The 21,743-nt window shown below is 36.0% G+C and overlaps 1 protein-coding gene across 1 annotated transcript in view; it reads left to right on the forward strand.

The window, feature by feature from the left end:
• The window catches only part of RYR2 (ryanodine receptor 2), a gene marked incomplete at both ends in the record, with an annotated part of 408,872 nt that extends 389,572 nt beyond the window's left edge, over positions 1-19,300 (forward strand). Inside the window, 15 exons of the mRNA XM_084285045.1 lie at positions 343-407; positions 2,439-2,586; positions 3,980-4,066; positions 4,907-5,125; positions 5,635-5,765; positions 6,437-6,479; positions 8,222-8,355; positions 9,751-9,811; positions 11,194-11,340; positions 11,978-12,112; positions 14,253-14,409; positions 16,333-16,397; positions 17,464-17,564; positions 18,351-18,402; positions 19,205-19,300. Coding sequence (XP_084141171.1) covers positions 343-407; positions 2,439-2,586; positions 3,980-4,066; positions 4,907-5,125; positions 5,635-5,765; positions 6,437-6,479; positions 8,222-8,355; positions 9,751-9,811; positions 11,194-11,340; positions 11,978-12,112; positions 14,253-14,409; positions 16,333-16,397; positions 17,464-17,564; positions 18,351-18,402; positions 19,205-19,300 — 1,641 coding nt within the window. The remainder of the gene's footprint in view (positions 1-342; positions 408-2,438; positions 2,587-3,979; positions 4,067-4,906; positions 5,126-5,634; positions 5,766-6,436; positions 6,480-8,221; positions 8,356-9,750; positions 9,812-11,193; positions 11,341-11,977; positions 12,113-14,252; positions 14,410-16,332; positions 16,398-17,463; positions 17,565-18,350; positions 18,403-19,204) is intronic.
• Positions 19,301-21,743: the final 2,443 nt, after the last annotated feature.

Below are 21,743 nucleotides of genomic sequence, written 5' to 3' on the forward strand. Positions count from 1 at the left end.
ACACAGCTTGCATCTATGTTTGCGTGTTTGTTTTTTTTTGTGTGTGTGTGTGTGACATGATTTTAGGGAATCACATAATCACTAAACCATACCCTCTCTGATATCATAAACTTCAATTCCCACAGCCTTCTCTAAGTAGGTGGTAGTTTGGTTTCCTTCTAATTTAGTGCTAAAATGTGTCTTCATAAAAAAATATTGAAGCATCATCTTCTCTCAGAGCTTCAACAGTTAAAAAAAAAGAAAAAAGTGTAATATTCCACAGTCTGTGTATCCTTTTAACTAATTCTGTTCTGCATAATAATACTCAGACACTTTTTTTTCCCTTAATCTGACTATCTGTAGGAACAAATGAAAGAAGATGAAAAGGAAGAGAAGGAGGAAACAAAATCTGAACCTGAAAAAGCAGAGTATGTATAACTTTAACTAGTGGTACTGCAAATTAGTTTGTTTCACTAAAATATCAGCTTTATTATACTTCTTTTCCTTTAATTTTATTTTCATTCACATTCCACTATTAAGGTGTGTGTGTGTGTATGTATATATTTAATCCATCCTCCTCATCAGTAGGCATTTGCAAGGAAATGCCATGAAATCACTAAGAGATTTTATGAATTCCCCTCTTCCAGCTCCATCCTTCATAATTTCAATTTAGTTTATTTTAGAATTCACAGAACTCATAATGTAACTTCCTGCCTTTCCCCACAGGTATTAAAAGCTCACTGAACAACACTTTCAGATGGTAGTCCTAGGAGTTTACATGTTTATCCAAGAGGCAGTTTATTTACAGAGGCATAGCTGCAATGGTTCTAGAGTTCATTGAAAATTTTGATGGAATTGAGTATACTTTTTAATATATCTTGAATCTGCAAAATCATCGTTTTCTGAGAATCAAGTCTTTTGTTGGTCTGTTTTCATTGGGCTTAATTTCATCTGTTTGTTTAAGGTTTTCTTGGCAAGTATGAAAACGAGAAGAAAATGTCTTGGAAAAATTGTAAGAGCGCTTGTGTTACAGAGACTAATTATCTATCAGTGGTAGAGACTGACTCTTTCACCCTTCCCATTTGATAAGAACTGTTTTGAGTTATTTAGATTTTGCATAACCTTATTATTCTGTTACAGTTTTAAAGAATTACTGAGTCCTCTCACGTCTTTATGGGGATCATTAGCATTGATAAATAATCATTTCAGTCTTTTTAAGACATGGTAAAATCAAATGTTGATGATATTAGCTCAGAATAAAAAAGCAAAACATAGGACTTGGATTTAACCAGTAAAAAAACTCTCCATCCCTATTTTTTATGGTGGCTGATATATCACTGATAAAATTTCAAGTGGATCTCTTAGTCTCAAGTTATCTCCATATTGCTCTCCTGCAATGACAAACGCCACAGTAACAAAACACAGTAACAAAAACTCTTCTTCCTAATTAGTACAGCAAACTTCTAATGCAGCCAGTACAACTTTGTGAAGGAGAGTCTTGCTGACTTTTGAAGGTCACTTCACTGTTGATTGCTCTGCTTGACTGTGTGAGTTGCAGTGATACCAGTATTCTCTGTGAAGAGTGGAAGTGCCTGGCATTGCCCTGAAGCCACTTCTAATGTAAGACAAACTTTCAAGTGAAAGTTTGTTGAGTATATTCTACTATGAAGCAACTTAGGATATCAGTTATTCTGTTTGTAGATAGATAAAGAGAAATTAATAATGTAACTAATAAGTTGCTTCTCACTCTGTTTTGGCATCAGATGGGCTTCTGTGATCCTTTCATCTATCTGGCTGTCAGGTCAAATTAACTTCCAAAATAATTCTCAGTTCCTATGATTTTGTGCTTGGAGAAGGCAGCCCACTAGCTATGACTTTCTGTAATTACGCAGCATGGTGATTATCACAGATTGCAATGCTGTCAAGCTTTCATATTTCTCTCTTCTCTTAGAGGGGTTGCTTTTGTTGTCCTCATCTGGACAGAAATGCAGAATTTAAAACTTAAGGCTTGGCTTGTAAATACAAGAAGAACTAGTGTTCTGCAGTTTGTGTATCTGAACCAGATAGTTCAAGTGCATGAGGTTGGAGGGGAGCCCTTAGACATATAGAGAGTTGTACAGACATTTGGCAGTGTTAGCTGCACAATTATGAAGCAGAGTTGCAGGTATAAAGTTTGGGAGATTCTTGGTTACCTGCTTCTACCACTTAGCAATTCTCACTTCAGGCTGACAAATCATTAAGTTCAAATATCAGTAGACTTAACCAGACTGTCACCCTTTCCAGTGCTTTATGCTGAAGATGGATATCTATCCTTGTTATTCATACATGTGCATTTCATGAATTATGACTACTTCAGCCTCATGAAAAGTTGCAATGTCCTCTTGCAGGGTGTGGTTTAATTATTTTTTTGTCAATTTTATTAACTTGACTTATTATTTTGGCTTCATTTGTATCCTAAGAGGAGAGGATGGAGAAAAAGAAGAGAAAGCCAAGGAAGACAAAGGGAAACAGAAATTAAGACAGCTTCATACTCATAGATATGGAGAACCGGAAGTTCAGGAATCGGCTTTCTGGAAGAAAATAATTGCATATCAACAAAAGCTTCTGGTAAGCTGTTCTCTACACTCTGTGTTTGTGCATTGGGAGGGATATATACTATTACATTATGCTATCAAAATGAAAAAGACAAATTCGCATCTGCTAAGACTCATTCAATCCACAGTCATCCATGAATAGGACATAAAGGCAAAGGGTTAATTGAATTTTTTAGTGGAGGAAACAAGCAAGCAAAAAAAACAAACACACAAATCCAAAAAATAATATATTAGACATATATTAACATAATAAGGAATGTAATTATTGGCTAAAATTCAGACCTTCAAAGATTTCTATCCATCAGTGCGAAAAAAGCCTAGTGTTTTTGTGTGAAGGTAAGTATTTATTAAGTCCAGAATTTTTAGAGCAGCTTGTGAGGTTGTAGGATTTCTGTTTTCCTGAGACACTTTGGGAAAAGTCAAGTTCCTCTATCTAAACATTTTATTAAGATTTTCATGAAATAGCAGGTTCATATTTGAGAAATTTCTTAAATTATGTGGAAAATAAGACTAGCTAAAATTGTAGAAATGTATTTGTGTTTCAGTAACATATGGTAGCTCTGAGTAAGATGCAGAATTATTTAAAATCCAAGTTTTTATTAGCTAAGATATATATAGGCATACATATTCTGAGAGACTGGAATGAAATCCAAAGCAAAACGATAAAGGCTTTTGCTGTAGATCTAGTAGATATAATTGTGTAGGGTCAGCCTACATCTACCATGAGTAACATAGCAAAAGAATAAAATGGCAATGACAATATAAAGGAACTAATTGCTTAAGTTTTGCTTTTGAACTCAGTGTCAGGGTATCATGTAGCAGCCATTCAAATTGTATTTATTTTTCTTCTAATAGTCTCATATACTAACTCACAAATAGTCTTCTATGTTTAGGGCTGAAAATGGAGGAATTTCCATGTAAGATTTAAAACAAAACATTGAAACTAGGTGCTGGAAAAGTTTCTGAATTGTAAGGAAGAGATAGGGTACTTTTAACCTTAGTATATAAGGTTTGGGTAGGAATTTCCTCACTGGAATAAGATTTTTCTTGAGATTTTCTGTGCTTTCGCTATTATTTTTGAAGGTTTTGAAATCAGAAAGAAGCAGGAAAACATGAAAAAATATTTAAGGCAGAGTTTCCAATCTTCTGACTTTGAGACCACTAAAGAAAAATAGCATGTCTGATATTCTATTTATCAAATGATCTGCCTGAAATAGTGACAAGTTCTATAGTGAAGTATGGATAAATATTTTTTTTCAGATTGGGATTAAACATTCATGATATTTCAGATAATTTATTAAATACGCAATATAGGTTATTTTATTTCCTAAAATAATTTTTAATAATTAATTTCAAGAATGATAATTATTAGGCAAGGAATATTTATATTTTATTTTTGTTTTCAGAACTATTTTGCTCGAAACTTTTATAACATGAGGATGTTGGCATTGTTTGTTGCTTTTGCCATCAACTTCATCCTTCTTTTCTATAAGGTAAGCTTGTCACAATATTAATTTGCATTATGAAAAGCATTCAGGTTTTGTGGACACTGTGCTATGATTAAAGTGCCTAGCCTCACATGCCTATGATTAACATGCCTAACCTGATTAAATGCCTTCTTCAGTCTGCCACTTCAGAGATCTAACAACGATACTAATGTGTTTCTGAGAAGTAATAATGGACTTCCAAATAGCTATTTCCAAAGTTCTGTGCTGTGAGAGATGCAGCAAAGTGAAATGTGTACCTTTGTGCTCCGTTATCCTGTACAGACTCAGCCAAGCCCAGCCTTCAGTGGCAACTTAAGCTAATACATGTCAGCTGAGATATTTATTTATTTATTTTTTTTGTGTGCCATCCTGCTCCCCTGAGAAGATGTGTACAGCAAGGGGAAGTTGCATCATCTTAAACTAGCTGGAATATCACTTACCATTTTTGTCAAGGCCTTTGCTATAGTTAATGCAACAGCAGATTTTCCAGACTTGAATCAGTTCCAGGAAGAGTCCTGCTGATAAGGATTACATATGGCAATGTCAGGAGTTGACTGGGCTTCTTCCAGAAGGTCTGTGCTCTTTCTTGAATTCAAGGTGATATGTATGACCCAAATTTGCAATGGGAAGAGAGTAAAAGAAAATCCACACTATCGCAAATTGGTGTAGCATGGTGAAAGGGTGAGGTATTGTACTGTGTGAGGTATTCCCTGTGGACATTTTTCTGCAGAAAGTTATTTCCTCATGATTATGTTGTCCTTGGTAGGGTTGTTTTCACTTGTAGTGGTGTAAAACTCCTGTCAGAGGAATATACCTGCAATATTAAGATTCAAGTGATTTAAACAGGTCTCCACCTCTGCTGTGACAGAAGAAAAGGAAGTTCCTGTGGTGTCTACTGGAGAAAGTATGAAGTTGAACAGCTTGGAGAGTGACAGCCAGAGGGTCATTGCAGTTCATTATGTCCTAGAAGAAAGCAGTGGCTACATGGAGCCCACGCTGCGGATTTTGGCCATATTACACACAATCATCTCTTTCTTCTGCATCATAGGGTATTATTGTTTGAAAGTAAGAAAAACTGAACTTTTTTTTTTTTTTTTCTTCTAGTTATGAACATTTTTGTCCTTTGACTGGTATAAATTGGAATCAAGTTGTAGCAACTTTGCTTAAGCAGGTTGAGGAACCATGTAAAGAAACACCATTAGGTGATTTGTGAATTCAGGAGGTTACAGGCCAGGGCCTGATTTCCTGGTCTGGCATTGGACTGTAGGTTCAGTATTTCCACAGTTACAGTGTCAGCCAGTTATAGCAATAACCTGTATCGCTTCTTGTGACTGCCAGCAGTGAATGTGCCCATTCACATGGCTAGAAGAAGATGGATGATTGTCTGTATTGACACTGATCTTGTCAGCTTGGCCAGTTTTCAAGTCCTTTATTTTTTTGAAGTATTATTTAATATGTGTTCAGTTTTTGTATTTAATTTTTCATAACTACCATCTTTTCTTATAGATTTTCAGACATCTCAGAGCATTTTAACTAATTTCTGATATATTGATTTTTTTTTTTTCAATTTGCAGGTTCCACTGGTTATTTTTAAGAGGGAAAAGGAAGTAGCAAGGAAATTGGAATTTGATGGGCTGTATATAACCGAACAGCCCTCAGAAGACGATATTAAAGGGCAATGGGATAGACTTGTAATCAACACACAGTGAGTTTGTGCTTACTCTGTTTCTATAACTTTGCAAGGAATTATGCTTCAGACTGCACAGTTACGCATTTGATGGTCCAGCTTGTCTGAAATACACAGTTGTGAGGAGTGTATTTCCAGAAAGGATATACAAAATATTTTGGTCAAGTGTTTGTTTTCAGTTTTAATCTTCTTCATTTGCAGGTTTTTATTTTTTTTTCCATATATTAAAAAAAGATTGCAAGGAACTTTTTTTTTTTTTTTTTTTTTTTTTTTTTTTAGCAAGTGCAGTGATGATTGTTTATTGCTGTCAGTTCAACAGTGAACAGTGGTTTGTATCCTTTTAGTGTCTCTTGAAAGCTTTTCTTTGGAACCTTAACTCTGCCTTTTGGGATTATATGATCCTTTAATACTTTGGAACTTTTGGATATGATACTTTGGTATCATATGATCTATGATACTTTGGAACACTAGAAACATCAGCTCAGCTGCTCTTTCCCAGCCATGAGAATGTGATAGGCTCAATGCCAATTGGTAACTTTCATTCCAATAACTTCCCAAAAGACTAGCTGGAGATAGCACCAACAGAGAGCCTCTTAGAAACAAATTATTATATAATTTTTATGGCATCTTAGTAGGTACTCTTCATGATCATCTAAAATGTAATCTCTTTTTTCATCTGTGTTTTTCAGGTCTTTTCCAAACAACTATTGGGACAAATTTGTGAAAAGAAAGGTAAGGTTTATTTTTTGAAATATGTATGAAATTCTTTATAGATATTAATTCCAATATCTTTATCGATGATCTGGATGAGGGCATCGAGTGCACCCTCAGTAAGTTTGCAGATGACACCAAGTTAGGTGCGTGTGTTGATCTGCTCAAGGGCAGGAAGGCTCTTCAGGAGGATCTGGATAGGCTGCACCGATGGGCTGAGGTCAACTGTATGAAATTCAACAAGGCCAAGTGTCGGGTCCTGCACTTGGGGTGCAACAACCCCAAGCAGAGCTACAGGCTGGGAGATGAATGGTTGGAAAGCTGCCTGGCAGAGAAGGACCTGGGAGTGATGGTGGATAGTCAGCTGAATATGAGCCAGCAGTGTGCTCAGGTGGCCAAGAAGGCCAACGGCATCCTGCCTTGTATCAGAAACAGTGTGGCCAGCAGGTCTAGGGAAGTGATCGTCCCCCTGTCCCTCTGGTGAGACCGCACCTCAAGTACTGTGTTCAGTTTTGGGCCCCTCACTACAAGAAGGACATCAAGGTGCTCGAGCGAGTCCAGAGAAGGGTGACGAAGCTGGTGAGGGGCCTGGAGAACAAGTCCTGTGAGGAGCGGCTGAGGGAGCTGGGCTTGTTCAGCCTGGAGAAAAGGAGGCTCAGGGGTGACCTTATCGCTCTCTACAGGTACCTTAAAGGAGGCTGTGATGAGGTAGGAGTTGGTCTGTTCTCCCATGTGCCTGGTGGGATGAGGGGGAATGGGCTAAAGTTGCGCCAGGGGAGTTTTAGGTTGGATGTTAGGAAGAACTTCTTTACCAAAAGGGTTGTTAGGCATTGGAACAGGCTGCCCAGGGAAGTGGTGGAGTCACCATCCCTGGAAGTCTTCAAAAGACGTTTAGATGTAGAGCTTAGGGATATGGTTTAGTGGGGACTGTTAGTGTTAGGTAGAGGTTGGACTCGATGATCTTGAGGTCTCTTCCAACCTAGAAATTCTGTGATTCTGTGTGATGATTTCCCGTGTCCCATAGCTTAGTCCTCTGTGCTCTGGCACCTAAAGCTGGCTCTTAAGAGACCCACTCACCCCCTTAGTTCCAGACAGCTTCAACCCCTTGCCAGCTAGTCTGGCTTGATCTTTGCTAGAGACCACAGACTCATACACACACTTTCAATTCTACCGCACCATGGACATATAGTTCCCCCTAACCTATGGTTTGAATCCAGTTACTGCTTTCACACCATCATACACACATACACATGCACACAGAATAGAGAGTCCTTTACCCAGGAAAGAGTTAGAAAATTACTTTATAAGATGATGGGACAGATTGAGATGATTAGGCAAAATGCATAGCCAAATAACTTTACTGACCAGCAAACTTTGTTGTTCTAGTTTGTTAACTAGAAAGGGTTGAATACTACCTTCAAGAAATTTTACTTTTATCAGATCTTTTAATGTAGATAGGATATTTAAAACATCTTTGCTTGTGTGAGCTCAACATTTTTTTTTTTTCAGTGACAATATTGATTTAGTTATTCTGCTTCTGCTGAGTTGCCTTTCTCTTCCTATTTTCATTAAATGAGTAAGAGCATCATATCCTTGATGAGCCCTATTGCCTCTGTCAAAGTGTTTGAAATTAAGGTGAAAAAAACAGTATGATAGGCAGATGGAAACAAACAGATTAAAAAAATCATGCATGTTAAACTTGTCTCTGAAAATAAAAAACCTTATACCCAGCTGACTCTCTTGACTATTCCTCCTAAATTTAGGTCATGGATAAATATGGTGAGTTTTATGGCCGTGACAGAATCAGTGAGTTACTAGGAATGGACAAAGCTGCTCTTGATTTTAGTGATGCTCGAGAAAAGAAGAAACCAAAGAAGGATAGCTCCTTATCTGCTGTGTAAGCATTTGCTTCTGGTTTGTTTGTTTGTTGTTGTTTTTGTTTAGTTTGGTGGTGGTTTTATTTATTTTGATTTTGTTTAAAATCAAGAACTCAAGGTCTGTCATTTGGCTTTGAATTTTTTGCTGTATGGCTTTTCTTTTATGAATGGCTATATATGATCAATCAATTCTAGCGTTAGGTCAGAGGTTGGACTCGATGATCTTGAGGTCTCTTCCAACCTAGAAAATTCTGTGATTCTGTGAATTCATGTGTATTTGAGAGAATAATCTGAAATACACAAAGATGAGAGTTATTTATCGGAGGTATCATAGTCAAACTTATGTCTCAGTCCCTTTGCCTCCCTAGCTGCTGTTCTTGGTTCTGCTGTCATTAGTACAGTCAGTGTCAATGGAAGAGGCAACTGAGGCTCAAGCGTCTGCAACAACCATAGTAGTGGTAATTTAGAGGATATTAAGAAGGGCTGCTGTTGGATGCTTATGCGGTAGAGAAATTTGTCGCCTTTCAAGAAGAAAAAAATGTAAATAGATTTATCCTGAAGGATCTGATATTTCCGTAGTCTGGTGAAAAGATAAGCAATGATATGAATGTGAAGTGTATGAAGAATCGGTACAGTTGGCCTAGAATGTAAAAGATGTTAAAAGGTCTTCATTTTCCTTGTCACAAGATTCAATAACCTAGGTTTTCAAAAGCTCCTGGAACAAGTAACCTTCTTTTTAAGAATGTAGTATATTGGAAGACAGTATTATCTGTTATACTGCAAGTTTTTGTTTTGTTTTGTTTTGTTTTCTCTTCAATGTATGTATTTTGTAAATATCATCCATGCAATCCTGATCAGACAGTAAATATCACCCAGTTATCATGGTCTGAGTCATTCCTGACCGTGCAAAAGGTTTTAATACACTTTCCTCTTCAATTTACATTTTTTCTTGAGGAAGAACAAAGGACATAAGCTCAGACATTCATTTCACCTTACTTTGTCTGTCTTTAAAGCCGTCTAATTGTATCACTCAAGATGTGATGATATAACCAATGGTGATGAACTGGTATTTCAGGGTGCAAATTCTCAAAACACTATTTCTCTCCATTGATTCTAAAATTCATGTGACTTATACATAGGTGATTGCACTGTAGATATTGATCAGCTTCATGTCTGATGTCTCCAAAATAGTACTTACACATTTATTTTTCTGCTTTTGTTTCAGACAGGTCCGTTCCAGAGTAAAAGTGTGAATTAGAACAAGGTTGTGATATATTTCAGCTTGGGAGAAATAGATAAACTGTGACCTCTTCATTTTCTGTGACAATACACTTCCTGTAGTATGCAATAGGCTCTCGTGTTGTGTATTTTCCTATTTCATTCTTATATAAAATGTGATTTTTTTACTTTTACAGGCTAAACTCTGTTGATGTTAAGTATCAGATGTGGAAATTAGGAGTTGTTTTCACTGATAATGTAAGTCTGTCAGTATATGTATACACATACATTCATGTTCTAAAAAAAAAAAAAAAGATAAAATATCCATCTTAGCCTGAAGGGTGTCCAAACATATATGAAATATTCTGAATTACAAGTAGCTTACTAGATACACAGATAGATAGATAAAGAAATTCTCAGAAGTTTAAAAAGAGATTGACCAAATCTTTTCCCAGTTACATGGGTACTAGGCTATAGAACCTCAGTCTGTTTTCTCCCCTTAACCCCTTTCTTATATGGTTATTTATTCAGGAGGAATAAGCAAGTTCTGTAAAATTGGGAAACTGTCTATATAAATTCTAGTTGCCATTTTTCATGTTGTTCTTAAACTTTACATCTGCAGTCACTTAAATACTCCTGGAACACAGTCAGATCAGCATAGTTAATGGGTATAGAATTACTGTAATTTGTATCACTGAAACTCTTAGCGGGATGTGACACAGAATGAGGCTAATGATTTTACTCATTTTTAAAAAGTTAGTCTTAAAAAAAAAAAAAAAAAAAAGGAATGACAAGGCCGTTAAAATATTCTTCAGTTTAAGATATTGCTCATCTTATGATTCTAAGTGGTATTATGATTGTGGCTTTCCTGAGTCATCTTCTTTTTCTGGTGGAAAATATGGTAGGGGAAGAATGATTTTGTAACTAGGACTGCTGGAGAATGAAAATGGAAACTGACTTCAGTTAGAAAGGGTGGAACTTGAAGGTTGAATTTGGGACGATAACTGTCCAGGTCCACAGAAAGCATGACCTGTAGAGAGTCAGTTCATTCAGGATTAGGTCTTTTCTAAAGGAAATTCTAATTTTGTTCTTGTAAGTGTGTACTTGTCTTTAAGTCGGATAAATTAAATTGTAGAGGAAAAGATTAAATTAATATTTCTAGTAATAATAAGCTACTTAAATAGTATTAAATATTTAAGTAGTAGTTTTAGTAGTTTGAAGTAATATATAATTCCTTCTGTTGCTTGCAAAGACCTTTTGTTTGTTATTGACCATTGTTATAAATATTTTAATGTAATTATTCATAAACAAAAAATCATTCCAATCAGAAGATTTTATATAATAAACATTAACAAATAATGGAAATGTTTCAAAATTGAAATTTAGGATGTGTCAATTTTGAACATTTCATGTGAACACATCTACATTTGCAGATTTAATATTCTTGCACAGAGAAAATTCTCAAAAGCAGAATTTATGTAAGAAAAACTTCATGAATTTCTGTTTACATAAAAAGCACATTCAAGCAATTTCTGCTTTTCTTTAGTGTTGTGAATTAAGTTAGACATAGTAGTCCTTAGTTTTTTCAGTTTGTTTATTTATTTATTTATGTATTTTGTAATGTGCTTGTTTTCTTTTAGTCTTTCCTTTACCTAGCTTGGTACATGACCATGTCAGTCCTTGGCCATTACAACAATTTTTTCTTTGCTGCTCATCTTCTTGACATTGCAATGGGGTTCAAGACGTTACGAACTATCCTGTCATCAGTGACCCACAATGGTAAACAGGTATCAACTGTTACCTCTTTTCCTTTATGGTGGTTTTTTTTTTGTTTGTTTGTTTTTGGTTGTTTTTTTTTTTTTTTTTTATACTGACAGAGTGCACAGGAAAGAGCACTTCTTGACTTAATTCAGCTGACCACTGAAAGCTGCTGTGCTAGTGCAAAAATTTGCCAGCAAGATTTATAATCATAAGAACGTGGCACTAGAATGCATGACATTAAATTTAGATTCTAGCTGTTATTGTGTTACTATGTTGCCCATAAACTTTCTGTTCAGATTTTTTTCAAGATTCTTCTAAAGAAAGATCCAGCTGAGATCCAGTTATTCTTTCTTTTGGAGGGCTGTTTGAGAGCCTCAGCTCCCTGATAGTAAGAAATCATTTCTGTAAGAAGTTACACAATCTGACATTGCAATTCTGATTTTAACTAGAGAAAATAATGAAGGCTTTTCATCCATTTAAATTTGTTCTATGAACAGTGTTTCCTGTAATGTGTTCCTCCTCTTTGATGGTCTTCCTATTTCAAAGAACCTTTTTAACACTTTTTTGAAGATAAAAACAACAACAACAAGATGACACACATCCTTGGTCTGCTTAGGAGACCTTCCAACAAGGCAGCTATAAATGTATAATTTTGTCTTCCAGCTTGTCCTAACAGTGGGATTACTGGCAGTAGTGGTATACTTGTACACAGTAGTGGCATTCAATTTTTTTCGCAAGTTCTACAACAAGAGTGAAGATGGTGATATGCCAGACATGAAATGTGATGATATGTTAACAGTAAGTCTTAGTTTGCTTTCTATTTTGTTTGTTTGTTTGTTTGTTTTCTTAAATTATTATGTTTTTGCCCTGTCCTTTTTGTAATTCCTGTTCATATATTTGTATCATTAGCCTGCAAGAGAAAGACCGTAAGGGAAAGCAAAGGAACAAATATAGTGAACGTCCTTAAGAACTAGATATACTCTGCGTATAATACACAAACACTTCTTTAAAGGAATAGGAGAAATGTGGTAATATTTTTTGCTATAATTTCTGCAAAAGTGTAAACTAGCTAAAAGCCGTGAACCTGAGCTCAATCAGTTATAGACTAACATGTCTATATTTTTGTCCAGTTTGGGATCTTCAGTACAAGAAAGACACTGGTGAACTGGAGTATAGTCAGTGGAGAGTCACTTAAGATGGTCAGGTGATGGAGTACTTTCCCTGGGAGGAGCCTAAGTGAATTGGGCTTGTTTGGCCTGGAGAAGAGAAGGCTTTGAGGAGAGAAGGGGGGAGCTTAAGAGCAGCTCCCCAGTGTCTAAAGAGAGGTTATTGGGAAGAATGAGCCAGTGATTTTTACAGCAGTGCATGGCAGGAGACCACAGAATGGAAGAAGGTATTCTGTCTGGATGTAAGGAAATATTTTTTCACCCTGAGGAACCAGGCAAAGGTACACCTTTCTCAGAGAGGTTGTGCAGCCTCCATCCTTGAGAGGATTTAACAACCTGACTGTATAAAGCCCTGAGTAACTTTGTCTAAACTTATAGTGGACCATACATGGAGCAGGAATCTGGACTTGGAGACCTCCTGAAGACCTTCTGACTTACATAGAATATTAGAATGGCTCGGGTTGGAAGGGACCTTAGAGATCATCTAGTTCCAACTCCCATGCCGTAGGCAGTGATGCCACCCACTAGATCAGGTTGCTCAGGGCCTCATCTAACCTGGTCTTGAACACCTCCAGGGATGGGGCATCCACAACCTCTCTAGGCAACCTGTTCCATTGCCTCACTGCCCTCTGAGTGAAAAACTTCCTCCTAATATCTAATCTAAATCTCCCCTCTGCTGGTTTAAACCATTCCCTCTTGTCCTGTCATCATCTGATTGAGCAAAGAGTCACTCCATCTGTTTTATATGAAAATATACATGAAAAATGGCTAAAATATTATAAAGGAGTGAGCTAAAATAACACATAGAATAATACACAATGTGCTATATGTTAAGTGTCGTCTGTAAAAATGGTAAGACTTGCAATGTGATATGGAAAAAAAAAGGTGTTAATAATATATTTTTATTTTCAGTAATTGAAAAATAACATTGACTTTAAATGGTGAAATAAAAAACTTCTCTAAAAATATTACATTTCTCAGCCATTGGTCATTCAGCATTGTATGTTACTATTATACATTTCTTACTTACGGGATATAGGAGTAAGAGCAGTATAGAAGTAAAATAATGGGCCTTTCATATAGTTAGCTTTTAGGAATGACTATTGTGACTGTCACTGCTACTTTTTATACACTGAGAATTGTATCTGTAGTTAGCAAAAGTCCTTAAAGAAAAAGAATCAATCTTCTCCAGGACTCTGAGTTTGATAGCATAATCCTCTATTATATGATAAACTGGAATTTTTGCATTGTCATCACCCCACATGACTGTACTTATGGTACCCCTTTGCAGCATTGGTGTAGACTGTTTCCATCATTAGCCTGTCCTCTGAACAAACATGCTCAAAGGTTGTATTTGTTGTGTTTTGTTTTATTTTTATTTATTTTTTTGAACATCAAAGATGGGGCAAGTCATTCACTTTTGAGCTAGAGTAATGGGAAATAGATTAGGTGGTAATGGTACTTTCTACTAGCATATTACTGTATGCTGAAACATTTGGACCTGAATCACGGTTTTCTGGTAGGCTCAAGGTAGTCAAACATGAATCTTTTTGAACTGTGCCATAAAGACAGAACGTGAAATGCTGCAGTTTCAGATTCTCAGCAGCATTTCTGCCCTTTTGGAAGTATCCGTAAACTGGAGGAGAAAGAGATGACTTCACATAGTATTTCTGCTAGACCAGTGTCTGCCTATTACTGAATTTGCAAAAATGGATATTTTTACTCGTAGATGCAGACAAACTTTTTTGTATCTTTTTTTTTTTTTTTTTTAGTGCTACATGTTTCACATGTATGTTGGAGTACGTGCAGGTGGAGGAATTGGTGATGAAATAGAGGATCCAGCAGGAGATGAATATGAGATCTATCGGATTATCTTTGATATCACTTTCTTCTTCTTTGTGATTGTCATCCTGCTTGCCATTATTCAAGGTATATATTTGTAGTCCACTGTGACTGAAAGCATTATTTAGCCGTACATGGATCTGTGGTGGTTTTACCGTGCTGGGCAGCTAAACCCCACAACCGCTCTCTCACTCCCCCTCTTTTTGGATGAGGAGGGGGAGAAGTAAAGCAAAGAACAACTCACCGGTTGAGAATAAGGATAACTTAATTAAAGGGAAATAATAATAATAATTAAAGATTATTATGAACTAAAAAATTTAACTAAAGGGAAATAAAAAGGGAAAGGGGAAAAGGGAGGGGGAAAGGGAAAATAAAATAAAAAAGGAGGAAAACAAACAAATAAAACAAATGAAGTCTATGTGGAAGTGCAGAGGAAAGAAATTACTCTCTACTTCCCACAAATGAGCGATGATTGACCACGTCCTTGAAACACGTAGGCCTCAACGCACGTAGCCGGTGTTCGGGAGGAGGACCGAGGTTTTCACAATGAGAGCCCACCCCTCACCTCTTCTTCCTGTTTCCACCTTTTATTGCTGAGTGTGACATCACATAGTATGGAATATCCCTTTGGTTGGTTTAGGTCAGCTGCCCTAGTTATGTTTCTCTTCTCACTTTTTGCCCACCCCCTAGGAGGGTTAGAGAGAGGCCCGATGCTGTGCCAGTGCTGCTCAGCTGTAGACACAACGCTGGTGTGATAACACTGCTGTTCCAACTACAAGTGCAGAGCACAGCACTGTATGGGCTGCTGCCGGGAAAGTTAACATTCCAGGCAGACCCAGTACAGGATCTCAGTGCTACAGTTACCTTATGCCCAAGATTCAACCAGGACAGATCAAAAAGCAGATTTAGAAAGTAAATCACATCCATCTGGCTTTTATCCATATGCTGCTGTTCCTAGATTCCATATAACCAGCAGGCTCTAACTGGATCAATTGGATCAGTGTAGAAACAAAAAAGCTACTTGCCACAAGAATACTGATGTCATTACCATTTCTATCTTCTCATTGTCCCCTCTAAAAGACTCCCATAAATGATCAGCAAGAGAAATAATTAGAAAGAATTGTTATTATTGCCTCTTGTCAACTAACAGGAAAATAACAAAAAATTTATGCCTATAAAAATGTTTTCTCACTTCCTACAAGGAAGTTTAGAAGGCAATTCTGAGCTTCTGTTACGTTGTTTATAACTCCTACTCAAGCAACAAGTTGTTTTAAAGGATTTGGGGAGGATGTAAAATTTTTCATAATCTTAAGTAGTTTATCTCCTACTGATTGTTTCTTATTTTTGTGACTGGGTAAAGAGTAGAAGCCTTAGCTGTCAAGCTTGAGAGTAATTCTTATCTGGTATTCATTGGTTTTACAGCACAGTAGTTTTAGTGGAGTTATTGTGGAGTTATTCCATGCTTGTATTAGTGTAACCAAAGGGAGAATCATAAAGAATTTATAATCTTGAGCCATCTTTTCCCTGAAATGGCCCCTTGCTTTTGTAGAGCTCTGACAGTCAAACCTCAAGCTAAATGACAACCGTAATGAAAGAAGATGCAAAGAGGCCCAGAGCTGTATGCATCTGCTGTGTATACATACCTGAACACTGTTAAATGTACAGTAGTGTTCTTACTATGGTAAAGCCTCCATTACTGCAAATCCAGGAACGTCTTTATGTGCTGAGTTAAGGATAATAAATAATACTGCAAATAAATCAGAAGTCTGCTTATCCTATATTTTGTAATTCCAAATGGTACTGACAACCATGTTACAGATAGCTGTTCTGTCTGAGTTGCTCATTTTCCTTCACATATCTGGATGTTGTTGCATTTGTTGGAAGGTATATCACTTTTCTACTATTTCTACACAAGACTGCAACTGAATATTCTTTGTCAGAGTTGTTCTGGATTTCCAAATCTTTGTCACAGTTCTTGAACATTAACTATTATTTTAACTTGATCCCTAGGTTTAATTATTGATGCTTTTGGTGAGTTAAGAGATCAGCAAGAACAAGTTAAAGAAGACATGGAGGTAAGAACATCCAGTTGCCGAACCATTTTTAGGTTTCCTCAAAAGAAAACCAGTTCAATCAAGGGGTAGTACAGCCAGTGAATAGTTTTTAAATTGAAGGGAAAACACAGTTCTGTAGAGGATCCAATGTCATACAGTGTCCTGGATGAGATCATACTCATACATCTCAGTTCATTTGATGGAAAAAGTAACTTAGAAGTTTTTTTTTGGTTGTTGTTGTATTTATTGCATTATAAGATCTTAAATAAGTAGTTCTGTTAGTACAATTAAATAGACTTTAGACTATTTAGACTATTTAGTCTTAGTTTTTATGAAGAGAATACTCTGCTAGCATCCAGGTTCAGGATAATGTTTACTGCTCTTTGCTCTGTACTGGGAAAGAGGCACGCTACAGGCAGGTGCTAGCTGCTACTTGCATCGGACGTAAACACTGTCTGCACTTATATTCTGCTCTATTTTAGATTTGTTTGGTAGAGTTTTCTAACACTTATTAAAACTGTCATGATGCATTTCATCTCAGATGTAATTTTCTTTGGTTAATCTATGTGTGAGTATCCAGTACTTGCTGGAAAACTTGCTGGTTTTCTCTTCTGTCATTTAAGTATGAATGTAATAATTCAGAAGACTGTTGAGAAAGAACTGCTGTGTTATGTTATCTAGTCTAAAAGCATATTCAACTTCAGCTGAATGAACACAATAAGCAGTTGAGGTAAATACTGCCATGTGCTACAATGAGTACTACTTCTAATGTTCAAGGAAGAGTAAATGACAGCTTTGACTGATATGTTCAATGCCATTCTTTCTCCTCATATCTATTCACCTATAGGTCTTGAAGATTTATTTATTTATTTATTTAACAGTAACTGCGCTGATGGCAGTTAATTTTCTATTCAAGTGTTTTGGCTGAAGCATCCAGTCCCAATCATTAAAAGAAAAGCCATGTTCAGTGCATGTTATAGTTGATGCATTGCAATTTTGAAGAAAATTGCTGCATTATAGGGTGGCTGTTCTCAAAGGGGTGCAGGGTTATATATAGTGTTGAAGTGTTGTGTGTTTTTTCTTTTAGACAAAGTGCTTTATCTGTGGAATAGGAAATGATTACTTTGATACAGTGCCCCATGGCTTTGAAACACACACACTGCAGGAGCACAACTTGGCCAATTATTTGTAAGTACAGTAAAAATGAACTTCTTGGTAACTCATGACCCCTGCAGCCTCTGCAAGTACCTGATTAGCTCTATTGCATAAGCATGAGTCAGTACCATTTGGCTTTGATGTGCATTCATGCTGCCTGAATGAACGAAAAAAAGAAAGAGACTTTTTTTTTTTTTTTTTTTTTGACTAGAATCCATGAAAAAGAAAGCTTGAGCTTTCCATTTATTAGGAAAACTGTTCTGAACTTTGTGAGGCAAGATCATTTCTGTGGAGGTAGGAGCAGGGAATGAACAAACTTCAATACGTTGTTTCCAGTTTGGTTGTGAGACACCAATTTTGTGTGAGCTAGGATATGGAAACTGGGAATCTGGTATGTGGCTAGTTAGCATCCTTGATTTCTTAATGATATTCAGCATTTTGTATTCATTTAAAAAAAAAAAAAATCAATGGCTACTCTCTATGTCTAAGTGTCTATGGGCATGACAATGTCTATTACAATTTTCAAATAGCTTAGAAAAATCTTCATTTAAACGAAGTACTCATTTATTGTAAATCACATTGAATCTTCTGCATTTTGGCATACTATTCATTGAACAATGAATGAATGTTAACATTTTGAGGAAAGTATATTTTGTAAGTCTGGGAATATCATCATAAATATAATTCTGGAACTTGAAAGTACACGAACAACATTTTCTCACATTTTTGTACACAACATGTTGAGAAATACTCATCAATCTGTGGGTTGCGTAGTGCTTTCAGATACTGTATCCATAATAACTCTTTATTTGATCGTAGGTTTTTCCTGATGTATCTTATTAATAAAGATGAAACAGAGCATACAGGACAGGTATGTGAACAATTCTATGAATGCCAACATCTACTAAATGAGATTGGTTCTAAAATAAAAATCATTCTGTCTTGGCAAAACTAAGTATTCTAATAAATAATATCCTATATGGTAAGTAACTTAATTGTCATTCTAAACAGTTCTTAGGATTTTGGTTGTTTAATGTTAGATTGAGTATCAATTCTCTGACGTTTCCTATTTTGTTATCTGACCTGTTATTCTTGAAGTATTACTTACACAAAAAATATAAATACAGACTATAAGCAAAAATAATGAGAAGCAGAACATTTAAGCATTCTGTGAAAGCAACATTCCTTGTCTTTCCCTGTTGATTTTTTTTTCTCTCTCTCATTTAATATGATTCATCAATTATATGATCTATTTTTACATTTCTAGATAAGTCAATATGAAAGCACTTGTGCATATATATGAAATGAAACCTGTGAAAACAATTCTAACAGGAGGTCTCTTTTCTGTTTGCTTTTTAAATGGTCCTTTGAAATCCATTTTTTAATGCATTATGTGTATGGATGCTTTTAAATGACTGATATAGAAATTCAGTCAAATTTCTGTGACAGAAAAAAATCTGCTTATGTTTATACCAGTTTTAGTTGAGCTTTACGGTGCTTCTAGATGTGAAATTACAGTTAAACTATCTGGTCATCTTTTGTGTGTTTTTTCTAGTGCTTTTTGTCTAGGTGACAAAAATGTAAAATCTACTCTAAACTGATTAAAAAAAAAAGTCATGCTTGATGTTTTCTCACTGAATCAATTTAAGTTATTTAAATTTTGTTTCTTTCAGGAATCCTATGTATGGAAAATGTATCAAGAACGGTGCTGGGAGTTTTTTCCTGCTGGTGATTGCTTCCGAAAACAGTATGAAGACCAGCTCAACTAAGCAGAGATGAGGATTTCCACTTGAAAATACATCCATGTATTTCCCAACTCCTTTGGGAATATCCAATAGACTTCTTAAATCCCCGAAGCTGTGTGCTTTATGGAGCACCAAAGCTCTGTTTTTAATGACCCAACTGTGCTTTTACTTTCTTCTGTATTTGCTTTGAGAACAATGGAGTAAAGAACAATGAAAAATAACAGCAACTCTGGAAAACAAACCAACCACTTGCACACACAATAGATGAATCCCAATACATAACATGCTCACATAAGAAGAGACTTGAGACAGCTTATTTCTGAAACTGCCAGATGATGCCCTTGTCTAAAAAATCACACATGGGGTGACATGGTAGCAACACTCATTCAGTCTATTTATTTCATCATCCTGGAAGGAACTATATGTAGTTCACAGAGCACTGTAAAAGATTGTTGTGGACACTAAGTTGTGGGGAAATAGTGCCTTACTATATGTGGGTTGAGCTATGCAGAAGATGAGTGCATGATGACATTGTATTTTTTTATTTTTTTCTTTCTTTTTTTTTTTTTTTTCTTCCAAGTTAATATTTATTTTGTGGTTTTAGTGGGTTTGGGAGGAAGGAGTTTGATTGTGCACATCTTTTTGTTAAGACTGGAGTGTCTCAGGACAAGATTAGGTCATTCTCATCAAGTTTATTTCACATTTACCTTCCTCTTTAGCTTTTGCTCTTATTTTGGTAATGCTCTGATACAACACTGCAACTTTATGAAATCTTTGTATGAAGACAAGAAGACTGCAAAAAACACTTTAACAAGAAATGTTTCATTGCATGTTTATTATGCAAGTTTAAAACAATCAAAGAAACAACCTTCAAAAGCAAGTTGATCAACATGAAAAAAACATTCACAATAATTATTTCCATAGTAATAAAGTGTTGTGGGCTTTATTGTACATCTGGAACAAGTGTCATCAGCCAACAATGTATATGTTATGAATTTGATAGCAGTTTGGGTTTCTTTTCCTTTCTGTCATTTCTGCCACCTGTGATCAATAGTGGAGTTGAAGATTTTCTTGTTAAATTATTTTTTAAAATCAAAGCTGAAGCAATATCCATTCAGGGATCCCATCAGTTGCATCATGAAACACCAATGATGTGTATGTCACTCCATTTTGAGTCCTTTTCAATTGTAATGCCAGTCTTTACAAATAAAAAGAGAGATTCAGAATGGAAATCAGGTGTTTTTGGGAGCATTTGAGGTTTCTTATTGAGTCTTTTTATTAATCCCTGAGTTAATTGCACCCATGTCAAAACAGGCTTAAGTTGCTGTATAAGTTGCGCAAGGATTAAGTTGCTCAAGGATTTTTTGTTTTCTTCTTACAGGACTTCTTGCTCTTCTGTTGCTCTGTTTCATTTTCTTACAGCCCACATCTTTGTCACAAAAGAAAGTTGATGTCAGTATTCGGTTGTACCTTTGAAAAGTAATAACTAAGGGAATAATCCTTTAAAAATACTGTATACAGTATTCAAAGCTAGGCTTTCAGTTCAGTGGATTATGGATAATGATACTCTGAAATTGGGATCCTGTTGAGGATTCTGGTTTCGGTTGTCCCAAATTCCACAATATTTGGACCAGAGGCTGGTCAGGCCGGTGATGGTGGGAAAAAGAGGGTAAAGCAGCACCAATTTGTATTAAACAACCCCGGTCAGTTTGGATTATTTATTCTAGCTTTGTTTCTTCAGTTTGACACAATGTAGATGGTTTGAATCCACCTTTTTTTTGCTTGGTGTATTTAGGCTAGAAATTGGAGATTGCAGTAACATTTCTTTTTGGGTATATGACATGAGAATGGTTTTCTAATGGGGCAAAGACAAACACTCATACATTCATTTAGTCTTGCACATTTTGTTGAGAAATTGGTAGCTAAAGATTCTGACTGATGTTTCAAGATCCCTTTATTTTGAAAGCAATTTCAAATGGACTTTGTGGGCAAATATAAAAGTGACATGTTTCTTTAACCATAGCCTTAACTTCACCTTGTTGCCTTCAGAAATCACAAGGATTCTGGGACATCCGTGCTGTTAAATCCTGTATGGAGTGTCATAAATACATGTGAAGCCACTCTTTTAGTGTGATACGTAGCAATTATATGGTGAGACAAAACGTTTCATTGTAGGTATGAAAAATCTTCATTTACTGAATGAAGTTTATTAGTACCTTTCCCAAAAGTTTTTCCTGCAACTAAGAATTGGTTCATTAAATCTTACAGGATTAGTGTTCACTGCTGAAAGTGACTGGAAACTGGCTTCAGCAAACCCTCAGAGCCTGGTCGTACTGACCCCTGTGGAATGGCTGTGGAGTTTCTGTAACACCGTGAAACTTGACTTTCTTCTTTGATTCAGTGCACAAAAAATTGCTACTGGGAGTTTTTTTTGTTTGTTTGTTTGTTTTATTTTGTTTTTTAATAC

Source organism: Netta rufina (genome assembly GCF_964035555.1).
Source record: "Netta rufina genome assembly, chromosome: 3".
In the NCBI taxonomy this organism is placed as follows: domain Eukaryota; kingdom Metazoa; phylum Chordata; class Aves; order Anseriformes; family Anatidae; genus Netta; species Netta rufina.